This window comes from Stegodyphus dumicola, chromosome X2 (assembly GCF_044657685.1).
Source record: "Stegodyphus dumicola isolate Sdum_Otavi_A_Nest chromosome X2, ASM4465768v1".
Taxonomy (NCBI): Eukaryota; Metazoa; Arthropoda; class Arachnida; order Araneae; family Eresidae; genus Stegodyphus; species Stegodyphus dumicola.
In genome coordinates this window covers 5014535-5032778 of record NC_140781.1, presented here as the reverse complement: position 1 = coordinate 5032778, position 18244 = coordinate 5014535, and the positions used below count along the sequence as shown (strand labels likewise).

At 35.3% G+C, this 18244-nt stretch overlaps 1 protein-coding gene across 4 annotated transcripts in view; it reads right to left on the bottom strand.

Moving 5' to 3' along the window:
* Positions 1-8793: 8793 nt before the first annotated feature.
* LOC118198674 (1-phosphatidylinositol 4,5-bisphosphate phosphodiesterase epsilon-1-like) overlaps positions 8794-18244 on the bottom strand; it is a 482557-nt gene continuing 473106 nt past the window's right edge. For 3 of the 4 annotated variants that reach the window (XM_085809195.1, XM_085809193.1, XM_085809196.1), the window contains one exon: positions 8794-9739. In XM_085809195.1, coding sequence (XP_085665321.1) covers positions 9615-9739 — 125 coding nt within the window. In that variant the 3' untranslated portion in view covers positions 8794-9614. Of the gene's footprint in view, positions 9768-18244 lie in introns of all 4 variants that reach the window. The other variant, XM_085809194.1, reaches the window with a different exon arrangement.

Genomic DNA, 18244 nt, shown 5'->3' with positions numbered 1-18244 from the left:
TCTGCTGAACTTGTGTACGGTTCACCAATCTGTTTGCCTGGAGAATTTTTCAGTTATGTCCCCACTGTTACGCATTCAGATTTTATGCAAAAATTGCAAAGTCACATCCAAAACCTAAAACCAACACCAACAACCAGCCATGACAAAAAACCTAGTTTTCGTGCACAAGGACATAGCAAATTGTTCACACGTATTCATCTATAATAACATAATTTCATCTTCTCTTCAACCACCCTATCTCGGACCATATTTAGTTAAAAAACTTGAGAAATTTTTCGATGTGGAAGTTTCAGGTAAAATTAAAAGGATATCGATAGATAGACTGAAACCATGTTTCAGCCTCAAGAATGAAATAACAACAAATCTCCCGACACATGAAGCTGATAACTCCAAAATCTCACCTCCATTCTTGGAGACAATGATTATTCCCAAGATATTTATCCAGGAAACACAAAAGCTGGACAAAGGGTGAGATTTCCTGCATACCTGAAAGATTACAAGGTATAACGCTATAACCGGGAAGAGTGTGTGTGGCGACATCATTCGCGTTAATGAAGCGCCATCTGTGAAACTTCTCGCATGCACTTTTCTTTTCGCCAGAATGGCAACATGAAGCAAGAGAGAAGAAAAAGAACGATGACTGATTTTTTGTCTTTGTGATTCTATATCTAAAAAATGTATATAAATATTAATCTTATTGGAGTAAGAGCAATGTTTAACATTTCCTATGTTCAAGACATCCACATTAACTATGTTGTATTAATTGCATAGTGCTTCAAATATGGTTTAAGATAATTCCTATTTATTTTGAAAAGCTATAGCTGTGTGATGTTTAAAATTGTGCATGATGCTAAAATATTAGAATTGTTTTTAATCTTTTCTAGGTAGAGCACTCTAAATGATGGGTGTCCAACATACTGAAATATTTCTGCGCTGCAAAGTGTGGTACACATGTCCGGGGTTCGCACAATCCCAAAGATTCCTTAAAAGTCCGTAGATTTTCTGGAATTGAATTTTGGCCCTTGAATGTCCTTAATTTTGGCCAAAGTTGGCAGGAGGTCCTTAATTTTAATCATCTGAAATTTCTGTCTGTTTATACGACTGCCATTTTGAATGTGAATTAGCATTTTGGAAATTCCTTGGCAAATACAGTTATCTTCTGAATGAAAGAGTAGTTTCATGGATTATAATGTGATCCTATTTCTAATATAAATGGCGTGATACTCAAATTTCTGAGCAAGAAATGAAACCTAAGCATTTCGAAATTATTTCATTTTTTTTTCTAAAGAGCTCTTAAACAACTTTCCACTTTTGGGAATGTTAATTCTCTATTAAATGGTTCCAAATTTGGCGACTTATCAACATTAGACAACATGCTAGACATTGCAACCTGGACAGTTTAGAAGGATTTGAAGGCAAGATTTATAGACCCACAGATTCCAAAAGAAAAAAAAAGTCTTCTTAATATTATTGTATGATGATGTATTTTACAAAAATAATGTATCTGTGGTGAATTTCTTACTTTTTGGAGAATATTTGGAAAAGCAGTATTTCAATGCTTTACTTCTGATACTAGAAGTCTTTTTTTTAATATGTTTATCTTCCCTTTATTTTCTGTACTTTCCACTAGACACAAGCATGCAAAATATCAAAAATGCTTCTAATCTTGTCACATGGACAGGCATTTATAGAAAGGATTTTTTCTATTATGGAAGAAATTGAAAACTGACAGTTTAAAAGATTCCTCTTATATGTCTCATTGCATCATACCCACTTGATGCAATATCGGAATCCTAAGTTTTGCTGCCTAATGCATTCCTAAATTCTAAAAGTTTTGTCATTTCTAAATTTTGGAGGTAGTTATGTTACTAAATTCTAAACATTCTGTCAAATTGGCTCTGTAACCATCCCTTACCATATATAATTTCATATTTATTCTGAATATTTGTGTTACTAAAAAAATAAAATTAGCACCTTTTCCTGTACATTCTAAATGCCTTTAATTTTTTAGAATAACAGAAATCTTTTAATTAAATCCAAAAATTCTAAAACAAAGAGGAAACATATTAAAGAGTGCATAAAGACAATTATTCCTTAAAAATATGTACCACTATATTACGTAAATTAAGCAGTTGTTTATAATTTCAGCCTTTACTATAATTTACCCATTCGATTTTCTCACCAGAATGCAGATCACTTAAGATAGCTTTTAAACTAAGGTTTTGGGGTTGTAAGATAGAATTTGTTTCTGGCCTCCACTTGCACGCTGCGATAGTTCTTACCAGCTCTGACAATTTGCAATTATTCGTCTTTGCATTATCGCGGCCGATATTTGAATTATGATGCACTATGATTTTGACGACGTATTATTGAGCTAGCTTAGATTAAAACTAAATTGTGTAGTTTTCCACATAGTCCACATTTTTAGTTTGAATTTGACTGTTCCTGTTTAATTAGATCACTACAAGTTGTAGTTAATTTTGCTAGCATAAGAACGTGCCTATATGTTCTAAATTCTTTTCTTTTTAAAGAAGAGGTTTATTTAAACCTTTATCATACTTTGTAGTTACTTTCAGACATAGTAATAATTTGCTTCACGTCTATCAGGGGTTTTGGACTATTTAACTTTTATCCGATCAAGTAAAACCTCATAGGTACACAGTCGAGAGATTGACAAGTTAGGAGATAAAACTCGAAAAACTAGTGGGAATATTAGTTTCCAATGAGGTCTCCAATAGCAAAGTGGCTGAAACTATGAAACTCAAATAATTAACTTTTGATTCTTTGTGTTAAAATGAGCTACCTACATGAATATTCTCATTCTTTTCTGTTTGTGTAATATAAATACTAGCCAGTTTCCTTTAGAAAGCTCTACAGAAGGCATTCTGCCTTTTAAACATGGTTTTTCTAGTGCTTTGCTGTAGTTGACCAATCAGTTTTAGCTTTGCTATAGCTAAAATTAAGTTTGGATTCTTTTTTATAGCTCATTCTTAATGCTCATATGTGTATGAATTGTTGTTGCTTATCCTTGAAAGATCTGACATATATCAGATCAGCTCCAGAAGGTTGTTGACCTCCAAAAAATCTATAATAAGGGGATCAGATGCTAAGCCTCTCTTAGAAAGTCTGATGCAGCTCAGACTGTGATCCAGTGAAGTTGGATCGTCGAAGTATCTTTTACTAGTGGGGGGTGGAATTTTCCACCACTATGAAAGGTGATTTAAGGTGAATGAAATGACATTTAAGGCGTCGCCACTTGGTTAGTCTAGCCAGAGTAGTCTGTGAGCCATGATCACATTTGATTTCCAGCAGAGAGCCAGGGGATGTTCTTGTGTACCATTGGTGCTTAGATGGAGTATGCCATATTAAATTGAGTTTAGATCTTTCATTTGAGTATAGTTCCTGATAAGTAAGTGAAGAGCCAGTGGCCATTTCATTCTCACTACCCTTTTTGGCCAGTCTATCAGCAACCTTATTACACCAATGTTAACATGAGATGGGATCCACTGAAGGTTTACATCATGGGTCTGAGAGATCTTCCTCAGTTTGAGCAGAATAGATGCACTGGTTTCATCATTTATGGAGGACCAGCCACTAAGATTTTGTAGTGCAGTTTGGCTATCCGATAAAATCCATCTCCAAAATCACAATCATTAGACATGATAGCATCAAGCCCTACATTAATCACAATTAACTGGCTTGTGAAGACACACCAAGTGTCAAGTTTGTGTTGCTTTGTTGTAGTCTCAAGGTGGGGGATCCTAATAAAAATAACACTGCCAGTACAATCTGTATGACTGCCACCAGTATAGACCTGCACTGCATTTTTAAGAATGCAACTAATAATTTCCAGAGTCAACTGTCTAAGATGGTCTTCATGGTGAGTTTGCTTGTTTGCAGTGGATTTCAGATCAATGTGAAAGAAAACTTGGTAGTTCCACTAAGAGGTCAAGTGTATGAATTGCTGGAGAGTAATGATTTTAAATACGATGTTAATTTTCACATGTATCTGGTGAACTATTTCATTTACTTATTAATTTCAAGAACTTAATTCTTGTGATTGAAACCTTATATAATCAAGAAGAGGATTACTATATTTGCAAAATTAGTTCGAAAAAGAAATTATGAGTTTTTATTGAGATTTATTTAGGAAGCCATATATTGCTGTAATTGCAAAATTATGTTTCACCCTCCTCTTTAAACTTTAATCCTAATTAAAAACATATGTGTTTTAACTACTGTATTCAGCCAATAGCAAACATTTTATTTTGTCAATTATGGGAAACTCAGTATTACCATACTCATCAGATCATTAATGTGCAAGTACACTGCCCTGCTGGCATGGAGGTAAGGAAGCTGACTGCCATAGACATGGGCCTGGGTTTGAATTGTGAAGAAGACATGGATCTTTGTAAGCATTTAGTGTCTTTGTGGCATGGGGATAGTTAAAATACTGCCGAACCTCAAGACCTCTTGAGAGGTTGGTGGAAGGGGATGGGAGACCCATGTATCCATTTCCCAGTATATTCTTAAAAAACTGGGATGGAGCTGGGCAGTGTGTATTGTAACCTAAGATAGTGGTGGTGCCATACTACCATTGAGTGCAGACCAGAAAATCCATAATCTTTTTGTAACCTAAAAAGGTACTCAAGGCCTAAGCCAGCCACAAGCAGAATCCTTACCTCCTGGCCACAATAAAATTCATGCACTTGATATGATATATACTTTCACACAAGTGAGATAAATATCAACAACCTACAAATATTACACTTTAGCGTTTACTACACTTTGTATGCAGGTGATTATTTAACGATTTTGCATTACATATATTTTAAGTAACAACTTCATTTAGAAATTCAACTTATATGCTATCTGAATCATAGATAAAGGTGAATTTTCATCCGTTTCTTTAAGGGTTATATGTAATTTTGTTAATAAGTGGTATCGGAAATTCACACTACGTTTACTCTTAGAAACAACTATATGCTTTTATCATGTACCAGAAAACTACAAATAAAAAAATAAAAAAGTAGATATAAGAAAATTTTGAGAACTACTCATTACCGAATAGTTATCGTCGGAAAATGCCCGACAATAATAGAAACTGTTGTGGTGCTGAGAGCGACTATGACCTGAATGCTTGCATTTTATAAAACAGTATTTTATTTACAAAACAAGTAATATTCGCAGAAAAGCACATACAGATGCATGCGCCGGCAGGTTTTCCACTGTGTTACACAGGAGAGTGTGTGGAAGAGTGACTACAATGCTGCTCCTCCTGAACTAGAATTGCATTCACTGCAAAGATTCCCCCCTCCCTCAGTGACAAACAGAATGATGCAAATACATATAATAACTAAATTTTTAAGTAGATGGTACAAAATATATGATACAAATTATAGTGTATATATGCAAAATTTGAAACAGGTTGTCAAATATTTATGAGGTACATGTTAAAAGAATGACAATTAAAATAATGAATATGCAATTAACAAATTGAAGATAATATTCATATGTACAATAATTAATTGGCACTAGTTTAAATTTCACTTATCAGTTTCTTTGGAAAATGGACATGTTTACCTGATTTTATTTTAGTATTTGCAAACAGAGTAGCAGAGATTGGTTGGTCTACTTTCTGTTGGTTGTTTTGAAATTCAATAGATTGTTTAGTGTTTGAAGATAATTAAGGCAAATCCAAATTTTCCAAAAAGTGAAAGGCAGGTTTGAGTCTATCAATTGTTACGGTAGTTGGTTTCCCATTAAATCTATTACAAATGTTTTATCTATTCGCTTTATTATTGGGTGTGGTCCAGAATATGGAGGTTTAAGTGGAGGGCGAATTTTACCAATTCGTAAGAACACCTATATGCATATTCTTAATGATGGATTGACATAAGTTTTGATATTGCCATGACCGACAGAAACAGTGGGATTAAGTTTTCTCATCGTTGCTATTAAATTAGAAACATAAGTGGTGGTAATAGGGTGTTTGAGAGAATCTATAGAAATAAGATCGTATGGTAATCCTAAAGAAATGCCACATACAAGTTGAGGGCTTGTTGCATTTAGATTATTTTTAGTGACTGTGTAATCCTAATAATACCAATGGTAGGATTTCTGTCCATTTTGTATGTTTTTGTGCTGTAGGAGCACTTTTGAGATGTCAGTGTAATCTTTCTAACATTCCATTGCTTTGAGGGTGATACGAAGTTAAATGAATTCTGTGGCTGGCTAGTATATTTGTAAGTTCTCGAAACGATTACGATTCAAAATTTCGTCCTTGATTTGTTGTAATTTTGACGGCTGTTCCAAATCTAGAGGTCCAACTGTGCAAAAAAGTACGTACAGTGGTCTCAGCAGACATATCTGATGTGGAAATAAACCTACGGTAAAAATTGTACACACCGAGAAATCTGTGAAACTGAGTAATCGTATTTGGTATAGGAAAATTTTGTATTGCTTCAACTCAATCAGTTTGTAGAAACATTAGGTATTTTTGAAGCAGGAGAGATAAAAACTGAACAATGCCCTCGCCTGGACTTGAACCACGGACCTCCAATACGCGTCGAGCATGCTGACCACTACAGCACGAAGGCATGCTAAGAAGACGGGAGAAATACTTTATAAGGTAAGGGTGAAAGTCCTTTTTGGGAAACTCAAAAACATAGAAATTCTAACAAGGATGCTTTTAAAGTGCATTGGCATGGTTTTAGTGAAAGACTATAATGATTAAGACGTTCAAATACTACTCGTAAATTATGAATATGCTCCTCTTGAGTTTGGGATGCAATCAATATGTCGTCAGTGAATGCATGAACACCATTGTAAATCTCTAGTAACTTCATCAATGAATCGTTGAAATGTACTGGAAGCATTGCATAGGCCAAATTGTATTCGAGTGCTTTTGAAGTATCCGAAAGGGGTACAAATGCCTGTTTTGTGGATATCTTCTGGTGCAATAGGAATCTGATGAAAAGCTTTTACTAAGTGTATGTGAGAAAATATTTTAGTACCATGTAGTTCACTTCTAAAGAACGTTTGCAGGTAATTACTGTAACATAAGTGAGATGGCAATAGTATGCGACTCGGCGCGGCACTGCATCCCACATGAAGCAATTCGCTAGGCATACGGTCGCGTAACTGTTCAGCTAAAAAGCATCGAATTTCTTGAGTTTTGGTTTCTCCTCAATTGGAAATGATGTGCTCCTTCAACTGGGTATAAGGATCTGTTTTTTCAGGATTTATGATGATATCGCGAGCCATGGATGCTGCATCTGGTGGGAGATGAGAAACGCAATAGTTATATTTTGTTTTCGATTCGGTGATAGGCTTGAGAGAAGCCAAATCAAAAGTAGCTTCACACGTGAGAAACCATAAAGCAGGATCAGCATAATTTAATGACTGGGATTTTCACTCTCCAATGTCTTCGCCATTGAGAGTGTGCGATGGTAGGCACACACAAAATGAAAGTCTAAAACGAAATTCAAAATTTCACAGGTTTGCGTAGAGTTCCGGAGGTCACAAGGTGCTGGAAGCGGCTATGTGCATGTTGTTATCCTAGATGCAACTGAGATGAACGCTTGCATGAGTGTGTGGAAGAGTGACTGCAGCGCCACTCCTCCTGAACTAGAATGCGCTTACTACGAAACAAAATGATCTCACCATTTAGAGATTCGTAAGAATCAGCAGGACAAGCCTATAAGAAGGATGTACGCACTATGTTGCCAGAAGATTGGACAAACTGTCGAACGCCAAGAAGCGAGGAAAAATGTAACAAAAACTACGTCCTATTGTACCATTTGTCCAAAATCACCCCAAATGTGCTTAGACTGTTTTAGCGAATATTATGCGACATAGTGTAATTTAATATTTTATCCTAAATATAAATTAATAAAAAATATAGGGTAATGTGTGTATTTAACGTTTTATTAGCTATTTTCTCCCTCCTTCCAGCATGTCTTCGTGGTGTAGCGGTAGCACACTCTGCGCATATTCAAGAGATCCAGGTTTGAGCTCCGGTGAGGGAATTGCTCATTTTTCACGTCTCCTGCTTCAACAACGAAAAAAAAAAAAAAAAAAAACCTAATGACTCTATATGTTCTATACCCTATATTTATATTTCAGTGCTTATTCCAATGAATTCCTTTTGAAAATTCTATTTAACTTAAGAGCGTCAATCATATTTGAGTGGCGGGGTCCAGATATGAGTGAAGCGTCGACGAACGTGTTAAAATACCTTCGGGAATATACAGGTGCCCGCTTTGCTTCAACCTTTACCTGTATATACGCAACGCTGTCTGATGTTATTTTAATGAGGCTTAATCGGAACCAAATTCTGAAAATATAATTTTCTAAAAGTGTGATTTAATTCATAATTTCATTGCGAACAGAAAAGACTAGCTCATCACAACATTAGACCTTGCAGAAAGAGTTTTCATTCCAAGTAAATTTGCAAGATGACATTCTGACTAATCTGAATGTTCTCCCTAAGCTCGTGTTGCTCATTGCTTATGTCAAGAAGTAACTGGTTTTGCAGATATGAACAAGGAGTAATCCATCATTCCTTTGATTACGAAGTTTCATTAGACTTGATTCTAAATCATCCTGAATTCTTTAGCAAAACTCACCGTTGTTTGTTGACAAAAAGTGGAACCAGTTCTCCCCTACTCTTAGTCCCACTTAAAACTTAAAGTTTGCATTTCTATCGTTTCTCTAAATAAAATATGTTGTATGCATGGTGAGTAAATAGTAGTTATGATTAATTATTTTTAAATAAAACAGACAACAGTATTAAAAGAAAACATAATTTTATTAACCAAAATTTAATCTTTGATATTAAAATTAAAATTTACTTTCAAAAAGTATTTTTAAAAACATTCTAATTATCACTTACATAATATGATGAATATGAAATGCATGACTTATGAATAAAACCCAATGAATTTTTTTTTTTTTTTTGAAATTTCACCTTTAAAATGTCATAAAAATTGGGAAAAATATATCGTATAAAAATCATATCAAACGTAAGTCTTTTGGATGAAAGACAGTTTTTCTACGTTTCAGGTATAAATTTGCAGCTTATAATTTTTTTCCTTTTAACACTTCGTGCAAGAATATATATAATAGAATTTTTAGTTATATTTCAAAGGTATGTACGTGTCATGATATGCAATGAGGCTTCTTACTCCTCATAATTTTAAGCATCTAAATTTCTTTTCATTTGCAGTAAATGGTATAGTTTACAATGCTATAAAGACTTTTTTCAATTAAAATTGTGCTTTTACATATAAGTTGTGTATGTATGTATGTATGTATGTAGATATAGATACATATAAATTTACTGTACATCGATTCATACAAGTAAATATTTCTTTGGTTGCACACACACAGTCTGTTAGGTGCATTGTGCTACGGGAGTTTTTTCATAATGTAACATAAAAGTAACATAGCAATGTTGGATGTGCTCACAATTTTCTTCGAAAGCCAAAAATTCATACAAACACCTTGTAGTGTTTAGGAACTCAGATGGAATTCAGAGGCAGGAAAAATAAACGTTCTGAATAAATTAATATTTCACTTCCGAAAAGAAAGAATTATTTATGTGAAATATGTCATCTCCATGTTTTTAGTTTCTTCAACGAAAACCGTTTAAACTTCGTGCCTGTCGTTTCTCTGCTTTCATCCTCTCCTTCGCTGTGTACTTGCCTCCTTGAATTCTTGTTGCTATTGTCCCCACCTACAAGGCAACAAACGTAGAAAAAAAGCTGTTTTAAATAATTGGGCTATTAATAGTATTGATTGTGCATAATTTATTTCTCTACTGAAACACAAATTCATTCTGCAACATTTTTCTCTTTAAAATATTTATATAACTTGAAAATTCATAAAAATTAGGGAATATGAGTTCAATGTATATCATTGTATAATTTAAACATATTTACTATTGGGATGGACGGTGAAGGGAAGTATTGAAATAACGAAAAGATTCTAAATCCATATAGTTATAAATTGTACGCCTTAAATTGTTCTTTCTGTCTAGAAGCGGAAAAGTCGCTGAACACTGGTAGTTTGATCAGAGTTCGAATTCAGGCGAACTAGCTGGTTGCTTAAGCGTTTGAATGGTTTTTCCCTATGTGTAACATAATATGAGCCACTTTCCCTTAGACTGCCCCCCCCCACGAAAGCATCCCCTCCGTCAGGTAAATAGCCTTCGCGTGCTTTGCGATAATCAAATAAACGAAACTTTCTAGAGCAGTCACTTAAACTGTTGCGCAACCACTACTAGTACATTGCTTTATTTTCCGTGGAAAAATGATTGCAAAATGGCTCCGCATTTAACATTTTACTTTAATCGTTGTTGTTCAAACGTAATATAATTTTTTTTTTTTTTCTCGTTTTGGGTGCCTTCCTTAAGTTGGCACTTATGGTGGTGGCCACACTGACCATTTGCTACTTACGATTCTGGAGTTAATATTGAAACAAGAGGTAGAGTTAATATTGAAACAACAAGAAGAAGTTTTTAGGCTTAACGAATCACAGCCAGTGGCAACTCGTAAGTTATTTAAATGAAGGTTCACAAAAAAATTTCCAAAAATTAAATATGCAGATACGATGTAAAACTTATAAGTCAAATTACATTTGTGTTTTCACAAGTTAAAGGAAACAATGCAACTAAAAAGTTCTCATAGACCAAAAAATAAAAAAAGTTGTAACACTTTATTTCTGACAATGGAATATAATAAAGCCATAATATTGCTTCTTTGAACGTTTGTAGGGTTGTACTTGAACTGATAATGCTAAATAGTCCAGAAACCCTAACAGACGTGAAGCGAATTATCACTATGTCTGAAACAATGGCAAAATCGTGAAAAGGTTAAAATAAACTATTTTTGATTTAAACAGAATTTAGAACACAAACGCACTCTCTTGTGCTACACAATAAAAGTCACAGCTTGTGGTGATGCTAGTAAACAGAATAGATTTAAATCAGTCGTTGAGCAGTAGTCAAGTACTACACAATTAAATACTGTTAGAAACTAGCTCACTACTGTGCTGTCGGCAGCGATAGATTATAAGCCGAATAATTACGACTATCAGAGTTGGCAGGAAACTAACACGTAGCGTGCTCGCGAAGCCAAAAACACGCTCTGCCTTAGAATCCAAAAATTTAAGTTTAAATACTGGCTACGAATTTTCATTCGGGTGAGGAATACGTAAAGGAGAAATCATAGTAAAGGTTGAAATTATAAATAACTGGTGACTCGAAATTCTTTACACGTTGATTACAAAATAGTCAAGTACAATTTTTGTAAATTAAATCTACTCACTTTTTTTTTAGGCAAACAAATCAATAACATTTTCACTGAATTTTGGTATGTAATTTATCATGCGTTTTTCAGTTCGAAAGCATCGCTAGAGCGCTTGGTCTGGCCTCGATTCATAGTGCTTCTTAAAAATGCCTTAACTCATTTAGAGCTGAGTAGCATCTCTCAGCTTCAGCAGTGGTCACTGAAATAGTAACAATAATTAGCAACACTTTGTAGGTCTCTGAAAACGTAGTGAAAAAGTAGTATTCTATAATAAATTGTAGAAGACTAATGGCACCAGTTATATTTCTGAAATCTTATCTTCTGTAAATTACTCCTAGTTCAGTTTTCAGACGGTCCTTCTGTAATGGAACAAACATCAGCTGTTTGGTCAAGAATCTGAGTTGGACTTTTTCTCGTACTCCTAGAATTTTGGAGCTTCGAGAAGAGAAACTTTAACAGCTACAGATCTATTTTTATGAATATTTTCTCTCTTCCTTTTACTTAAAATTTCAAATGACTGGCATTGTATCCATTCTCTTCCTTTCTTTCTCTAATGACTGCTGGAAAATGTGTACTTGCTTTCTAATTAGTGCTTCTTTTTTTCTTAGGCATTCGTCGATGAGTTTCGTTTTTACGTATTCCAACGTTAGTTCTTCTGGGCGGGCTTCTAAAGCTGTAACAAGATTTTCGTAGCTTTTTGGTAAGCCGCTTAGTAAGGGTGCTGCAATGTGACTGTTCTTTATTACTTCACCAATTCCTCGCAGTTCGTCTACGATTTCGAGCATTTTGTTAACGTGTTCTTCCAGTTTGTATTCGTTTTCTGCTTTTAACGTATACGGCTTTCTGAGAAGGTAAAGTTTACTGGAAAAATTTGTTCTTTCATGAATTTTCTTTAATTCATTCCATATCTCTTTAGCTGTCGTTTTATTTCTTATGTGTAAGATTTAGTTGTTTTCTAAGAGTAAACTTATGGTAGCTTGTGTTTGTTCATCTCGTTTTGTCCATTCTGCGTTTGTTTCTTTTGGTGCGTCATCTGCGGTTAAATCCCATAAATTTTCCTTTTTCAGGATCATTTCAAGTTTATATTTCCATATTTGATAGTATTGTTTAGTTTCATACACTGGTTATCATAAATTAAGGAAAAATCACAATTACTGAAGAAGTTACATATAGAATTTAATGAAACTTACCCACGATATACAACACATAGTAAGGTATCAAATAACAAAACAAAACAAAAAAAAACAAAAAAAAAAAAAATTACCAGACAAATATGGTGGTATAGAAATTAGCGCATGTATAAAATGAACAAGTCGAAGGTGTCAGTTTGCTATAGGAAAAGTACCTTCAATATAGAATATGATCGCCTCTAGAAGCAATACAGCACATACAGCGATGTGTGATGCTTTCAATTATGCGGTCTATCAGTTCAATAGGAAGCGAGAGCCATTGCTCTTGCAAAGCAGTTGCAAGCGCGACAAGAGTTTGAGGGGGCGGACTGAGAGCAGCTAGACGTCTCCCTAAAGCATCCCAAACGTGCTTGATATGATTCAAGTCCGGGGATCGAGCTGGCCCCTCCATGCGCATAATTGTTTCCTGTTGAAGGTAATCATCTACGATGCGAGCCCTGTGTGGTCTTGCGTTGTCGTCCTGTAACAGGAAAGCATAACTTATTGTTCCGGCATATGGGCACACATAAACATCAGGGATGTCATCTCTATAAATCTGAGCATTCACGGTTCCCCTTGGAAAGACATAGAGGTCTGTGCGTCCACCCAAAGAGATGCCACCCCAAACACAGACACTGCCCCTTCCGTATGCATCTCTTTCACGGATGTTTTGTTTGACGGATTATAACGGGTTCTAGGTTCTCTCCATATCAAATAACGCCTACTCTGGCTTTCTAGACTAAACCTGGACTCATCCGTAAAGAGAACCGTCTTCCATTAATCAGGCGTATGTTGTCGTGCCCACTGAAAACGGTCCCTCCTATGGCGTGACGTGAGCGGCATACAAATGGCTGGTCGCCTCGCATACAGACCACCTTCGTGAAGCCTTCTACGCACAGTTGACGTTGACACAAACCTTCCGGTGGCTGCAGCAAGGGAGGATCTAAGAAGAGTCGGAGTAGCGGTTTTATTCCTGCGTGCACATAATGTCAAATATCGCTCATCGTAGCAGTTGGCCGTCCTTGGCTGAACCTTCTAGATGCCGAATATGTGGTTTGAAATTGCCTCCAAAGTCTATGAACCACAGAAGGACTCACATTTAGCTATCTGGCCACTTCTGTTTGACTTTCTCCTGCCTATAGTCTCTCAATGGCTCTCCATCGCAGTTCTGCAGGCAAATAATGCCTGGAGGTCATTGTTACGTATTGGCTATCTCAGATTTCTGTTATCACTGTCACAGTGAAATATGTGGGCTTGCTCTCAAACATGGACTTTTATGCTCCTCGCAGATGACGTATTCCGAAAGCAGCGCCACTAATTTGCATATCGCAGTTTTACTCAGCTAGTCTTACTTGGCAACATATTTAAATTTTACACGATTTGGCTTATTTTTTGAGGGAGTTATCGCTATTTTTGTGATTTTTCCTTAATTTATGATAACCAGTGTAATTGAATATTCTGTTTCGATGCTAATAGCCATTTCTGCTTCTGTTTCTCGAATGCGCAGTACAAAACTATGTAGTTTTGTTTCGCTTTTGAAAACAGGCCTGGCTTTCCTTTTACGGATTATTCAACGGTGATTTACGGCAGAGTATCTTTTCTGTTTGTATTTATATTCTTGATAGCTTATCTCGATATGTTTTATGCGTTTAGTTGAAGTAAACATGCGCTCAGTCACATTATCAAATACTGTGTAAGGATCCTAAGTTTTACTAACGTTTATTTTATTTTAAAACTGTACTGTCTCTTCTTATTTTCTACTTCCGGTCAGAATTAAATGCTTTAACTTGTTTATGCAAATTGTTTTGCTAACGCCAAGTACTTAAGTTATGGCTTTTTGCCAAGAGAGAGAGAGAGAGGAAGGAGTTATAGGAAGCAAGCCGCTTCCACTATAGTTTTACGAGTTTTTACTCTGTTGCTGGTTGCCTTTAAGGCCAGAGGTTTAGCCCTCTTGATAATTGCAGACGTATCGTAGTTTTAGCAGCTCGGCGTACTACATACGTACCTTTCTTTGAATAAAGGCCAATCTTAGTGCTAGGCATTTGTATACTAATTGAAAGTTAGTTTTTAGTTAGAGTTTTAGTTAGTAGTTTTTATATTCTTACGTTCAGACCACAAGTGGTTGGTCTCTGTATTCCGAAGTTTCGGAAATACCTGTAAAAGATTGAAAATAAAGGGTTTCGTATACCCTTCCTGCTTGCGTTGTCTACTTCACCCTTTCTTGAACATAGCTTGAGTAAGCTCCCTGTTCCGATTCAGGACCATTCATGTTTCCAACGCCAATAAAGAGAAACACAAGTTCTGATAACTGAAGGTACGCTGGTCCATTTGTTTACTATTGCAACTTCGCTAATTTGAGATGAGCAGATAAATGAAACAGAATTAAAGTTCTTACCTTGATAAGGTGTAATCCGTGCTGAGAATGTAGAAAATACGTTACTAGCACATAAGAAACAACATATTTATTAGGTATAAGAAGTAAATAATATACAGCGATGAAACACGTGTAGTTCGCTGTCCGTTGCAGAACGCTAGAGTGAGTCATTTAAAGAGAGAATGTTTCTCCTTCTTTTTGAATCAAGTCCAATTCCGGTTAGCGGGGGTGAGGGGAAATTAACGTCGGAGTGTACAGTTTCATCACTGTTGTTATCAATTGCTCAACAAGCTCAACCATGAATTATACGTTTTCTAACAGTTTCATCTAGAATAGCAATTCTGTGTAGAGAGTTATTGAATAACTTAATAATATTATTCAGGTTGGAGAAAAACACTCGAATTTTCTGATTCTGGCTGATTGCTTGCCAAGGAATCAAACTGAGTTGATGTGCTTAGCAACGCATAAACTGTGCATTCTTGTAGGTATGTTGAATAAAAGCTTAAAGACCACTGTGATGACCACTCATTACGCTCACCATCTACCGTCATAGCTCTGCGATATTAATTTCTTCGGTTTGTCTACTACTCGTTCCAAACTTGCTTGGATATATTCAGCTATAAATATTGCAGGTGGATTCGTGAATTCCGAGAATTTTTCAACCGGTTGTCTGTTTTTTATTTATCGAAAAACGGCAGCCAGTTGGGAAGTGAATGACCCATCAGTAGTTTCATCTGCTACTGTTGAAACAAAACTTGCTTAAGATCCAATTTTTTATGTGGTTCTGACAAATAGTAAACATGCAGTCTAATTAACCATTTTGAATTTCTTTTGACGCTCCTTTAAAAATATTGGTACTAGTGAGACAATTTTCAGGGTATGAATAAACTTATATTGAGAAGTTGGTAAGATCTCTGGGAACTCCTGGGTATAATGAATCCTCGCGTTCATCGTGTTCTTTTAGTGCAACCTCAAATGCACTGCAAAACAGAGCGAAGTCAATAATTTTTGTTAGAACGTAACAACTTTTGACAACCTGCTCACGGTGCCTTTTAACATTTGAACGAAATGCAGTGTCGAATATCACCCTTTCCTAGCAAATTAAATTCTAAGATGAAGTTTAAATGTGATTGTGAGTATGCTTGCTTTTTTATTTTCTGAGCTAGATGTGATAAATCAGCAACACCGTAACTCACCCAACTGGAATCACCAATCTGTTTTGGAAGCAAGAGACACGGAAAACGAAATAACCAATTTGTTGATTCGCATCCACAAACCCTTGAACATTTCTCATATAAATTGGGTTTGAATTCCCTTTTGATACTCTGGCCTTACATTTCGTCACCTGGATAAAGTTTAGCAAAGGCATTAATTAGCCTGAGAATTTGAATTTTTCCTTCCAAATACATTGAAAAATGTAATTGCTTAGTTCCGAAGGGAGTGATTTGCTAAGTGCCATCTTAGTGTAAACAGCCATGTTTATAGCGGTTCGGAAAAAATACATATCGATAAATGATAACAATTTGAAAAAGTAGTAAGAAAATGGAAAAACGAATTATCTAACCGAATATAGGAAACCAAAGGGGAATTCTACCGAGATAACTCCGAGCAGAGCTAACTCTCGCCACACTAAAGATGAGCGCGAAAGGAATGATATCAGCCCTGACTTTCCCCTTCCCCTCCTCTGTCCCTATAAACTGGCTTTCAAGGGTATTTCTTTGATGCGATAGAGGAAAATCCAAGTGCTCTGTGCTACAGTAACCTGCAATGCAGTATGTTAGCTACGTATCAACGTATTGCAAAAGGGTCGGGAGGGGGATAAACTCATCCTGCAAATTGACAAAAGTCTGAAGCACATTTAATATTATTTTATTTAATTTGTTAATAAAATCATTTCTTCGTTTTTCTTTGGGGGTTCACGTGTTTATGTGCACAAACAGAGGAGCCACCACTGATTGCAACGTATATTTGTTTTTTTATTATAATGCAAAACTTTTCCTTGCGAATATAATTGAATAATATAAATTTAAAATTATGATGGAACATATATTTTTTCTTCTTATTTTTGTGGTTTAAAAAAAAGGAAGCATCGCTCTAGAGCAGGGTTGCATAAGCTTTTTCCAATCGCGACCCCTTTTCATGGCTGAGATTTTTTCGCGACCCCAGATATTAAATATATAATAAAGATATAAAAATAAATATCCTACCGTAAATAATTTACTTCTTTGGTAAACAATACGCATATAAGAAAGTAGTTTCAGAATTTATTTTAAGCAAACAAAAATTAAAGAAAATTCTAATGAGACAGATGCGCTTGTTTTCTGCTGAATAACAAATTAAAATTTTAGTGCTATATTTGACACTGCTGGACATAAAGCATCTTCAACATGTTTCAACGTTGAACGATATTTGATTTTAAGCTGAAAAAGTAGCTTTATAAAAATATGTGGTGCTGAATGAGAGAACATTTAATGCTATTTCAAAAATAGTGAGAAATCTAGTTCTAACTCCGATGTAGAATTCATCAAGGATTTTTGTGAAAACTCCGCTAGATAGATTTACAAATTCCTTTTGCACTTTATATAACAGGTGGTGAATCTCATTCATATGTAATGTCTTTAAACGGCCAATCTCACTAATGTCAATTTATGTAATTTCTTTTAAAGTCCGGAGAATGCAGTTTCTTTAAATTTAAATATCGAACTGAATACGCACGACCCCAAAATTTCGATTTGCGACCCCATTAGTTTAAGAAACTGTGATCTAAAGGAGCGATTCTCAACCGGTGTTTACGCAAAGAAACAAAGTATTTTTTATCTATTAAATTCAAAAATTAAATACCCCAACATCCTGCTTAAGTTTTTTTCTCTAGCACTCGTAAATTTATGCGATATGAGCTTTGTTCAAGGTCAAAAGCTGTTCATTTTATCAAAATAGTCCGCTTTTATTTTCAAAAATATTCTTTTAGACATAGACGCTTCTTTCTCGGGCTACGCAATGAAACAAGGCACATCGTAGCCGTGAAAGCGTGTTACGAGAAAAGCGGAGCATAACAATTAAAGAAGATGTAGTCACTATTATACATTAGTGTTAAATCAGCTCATCATATCATTCACGACGAGCTGAAGCTATGAAATATTTGAGCAAGATGAGTACTCAAGAACTTGAGTCCTGAAATGAAAGAGAAACTTACCGATGTTTTTTAATAGCGAATGCATCGACATGAGGCTGACGATGGAGTTAAGTGCTTTGAGTTAGACGGGGCTATGTTGAGCATTTAGAATGAAATTATAAGAGATGGGATATTCGAATCTTCCAAACCTTGAGAAACTCGAGAAAAATTTTAAGATTCGAAAACAAAATCTTCGCGCTCTTTTTCATCATTTGAA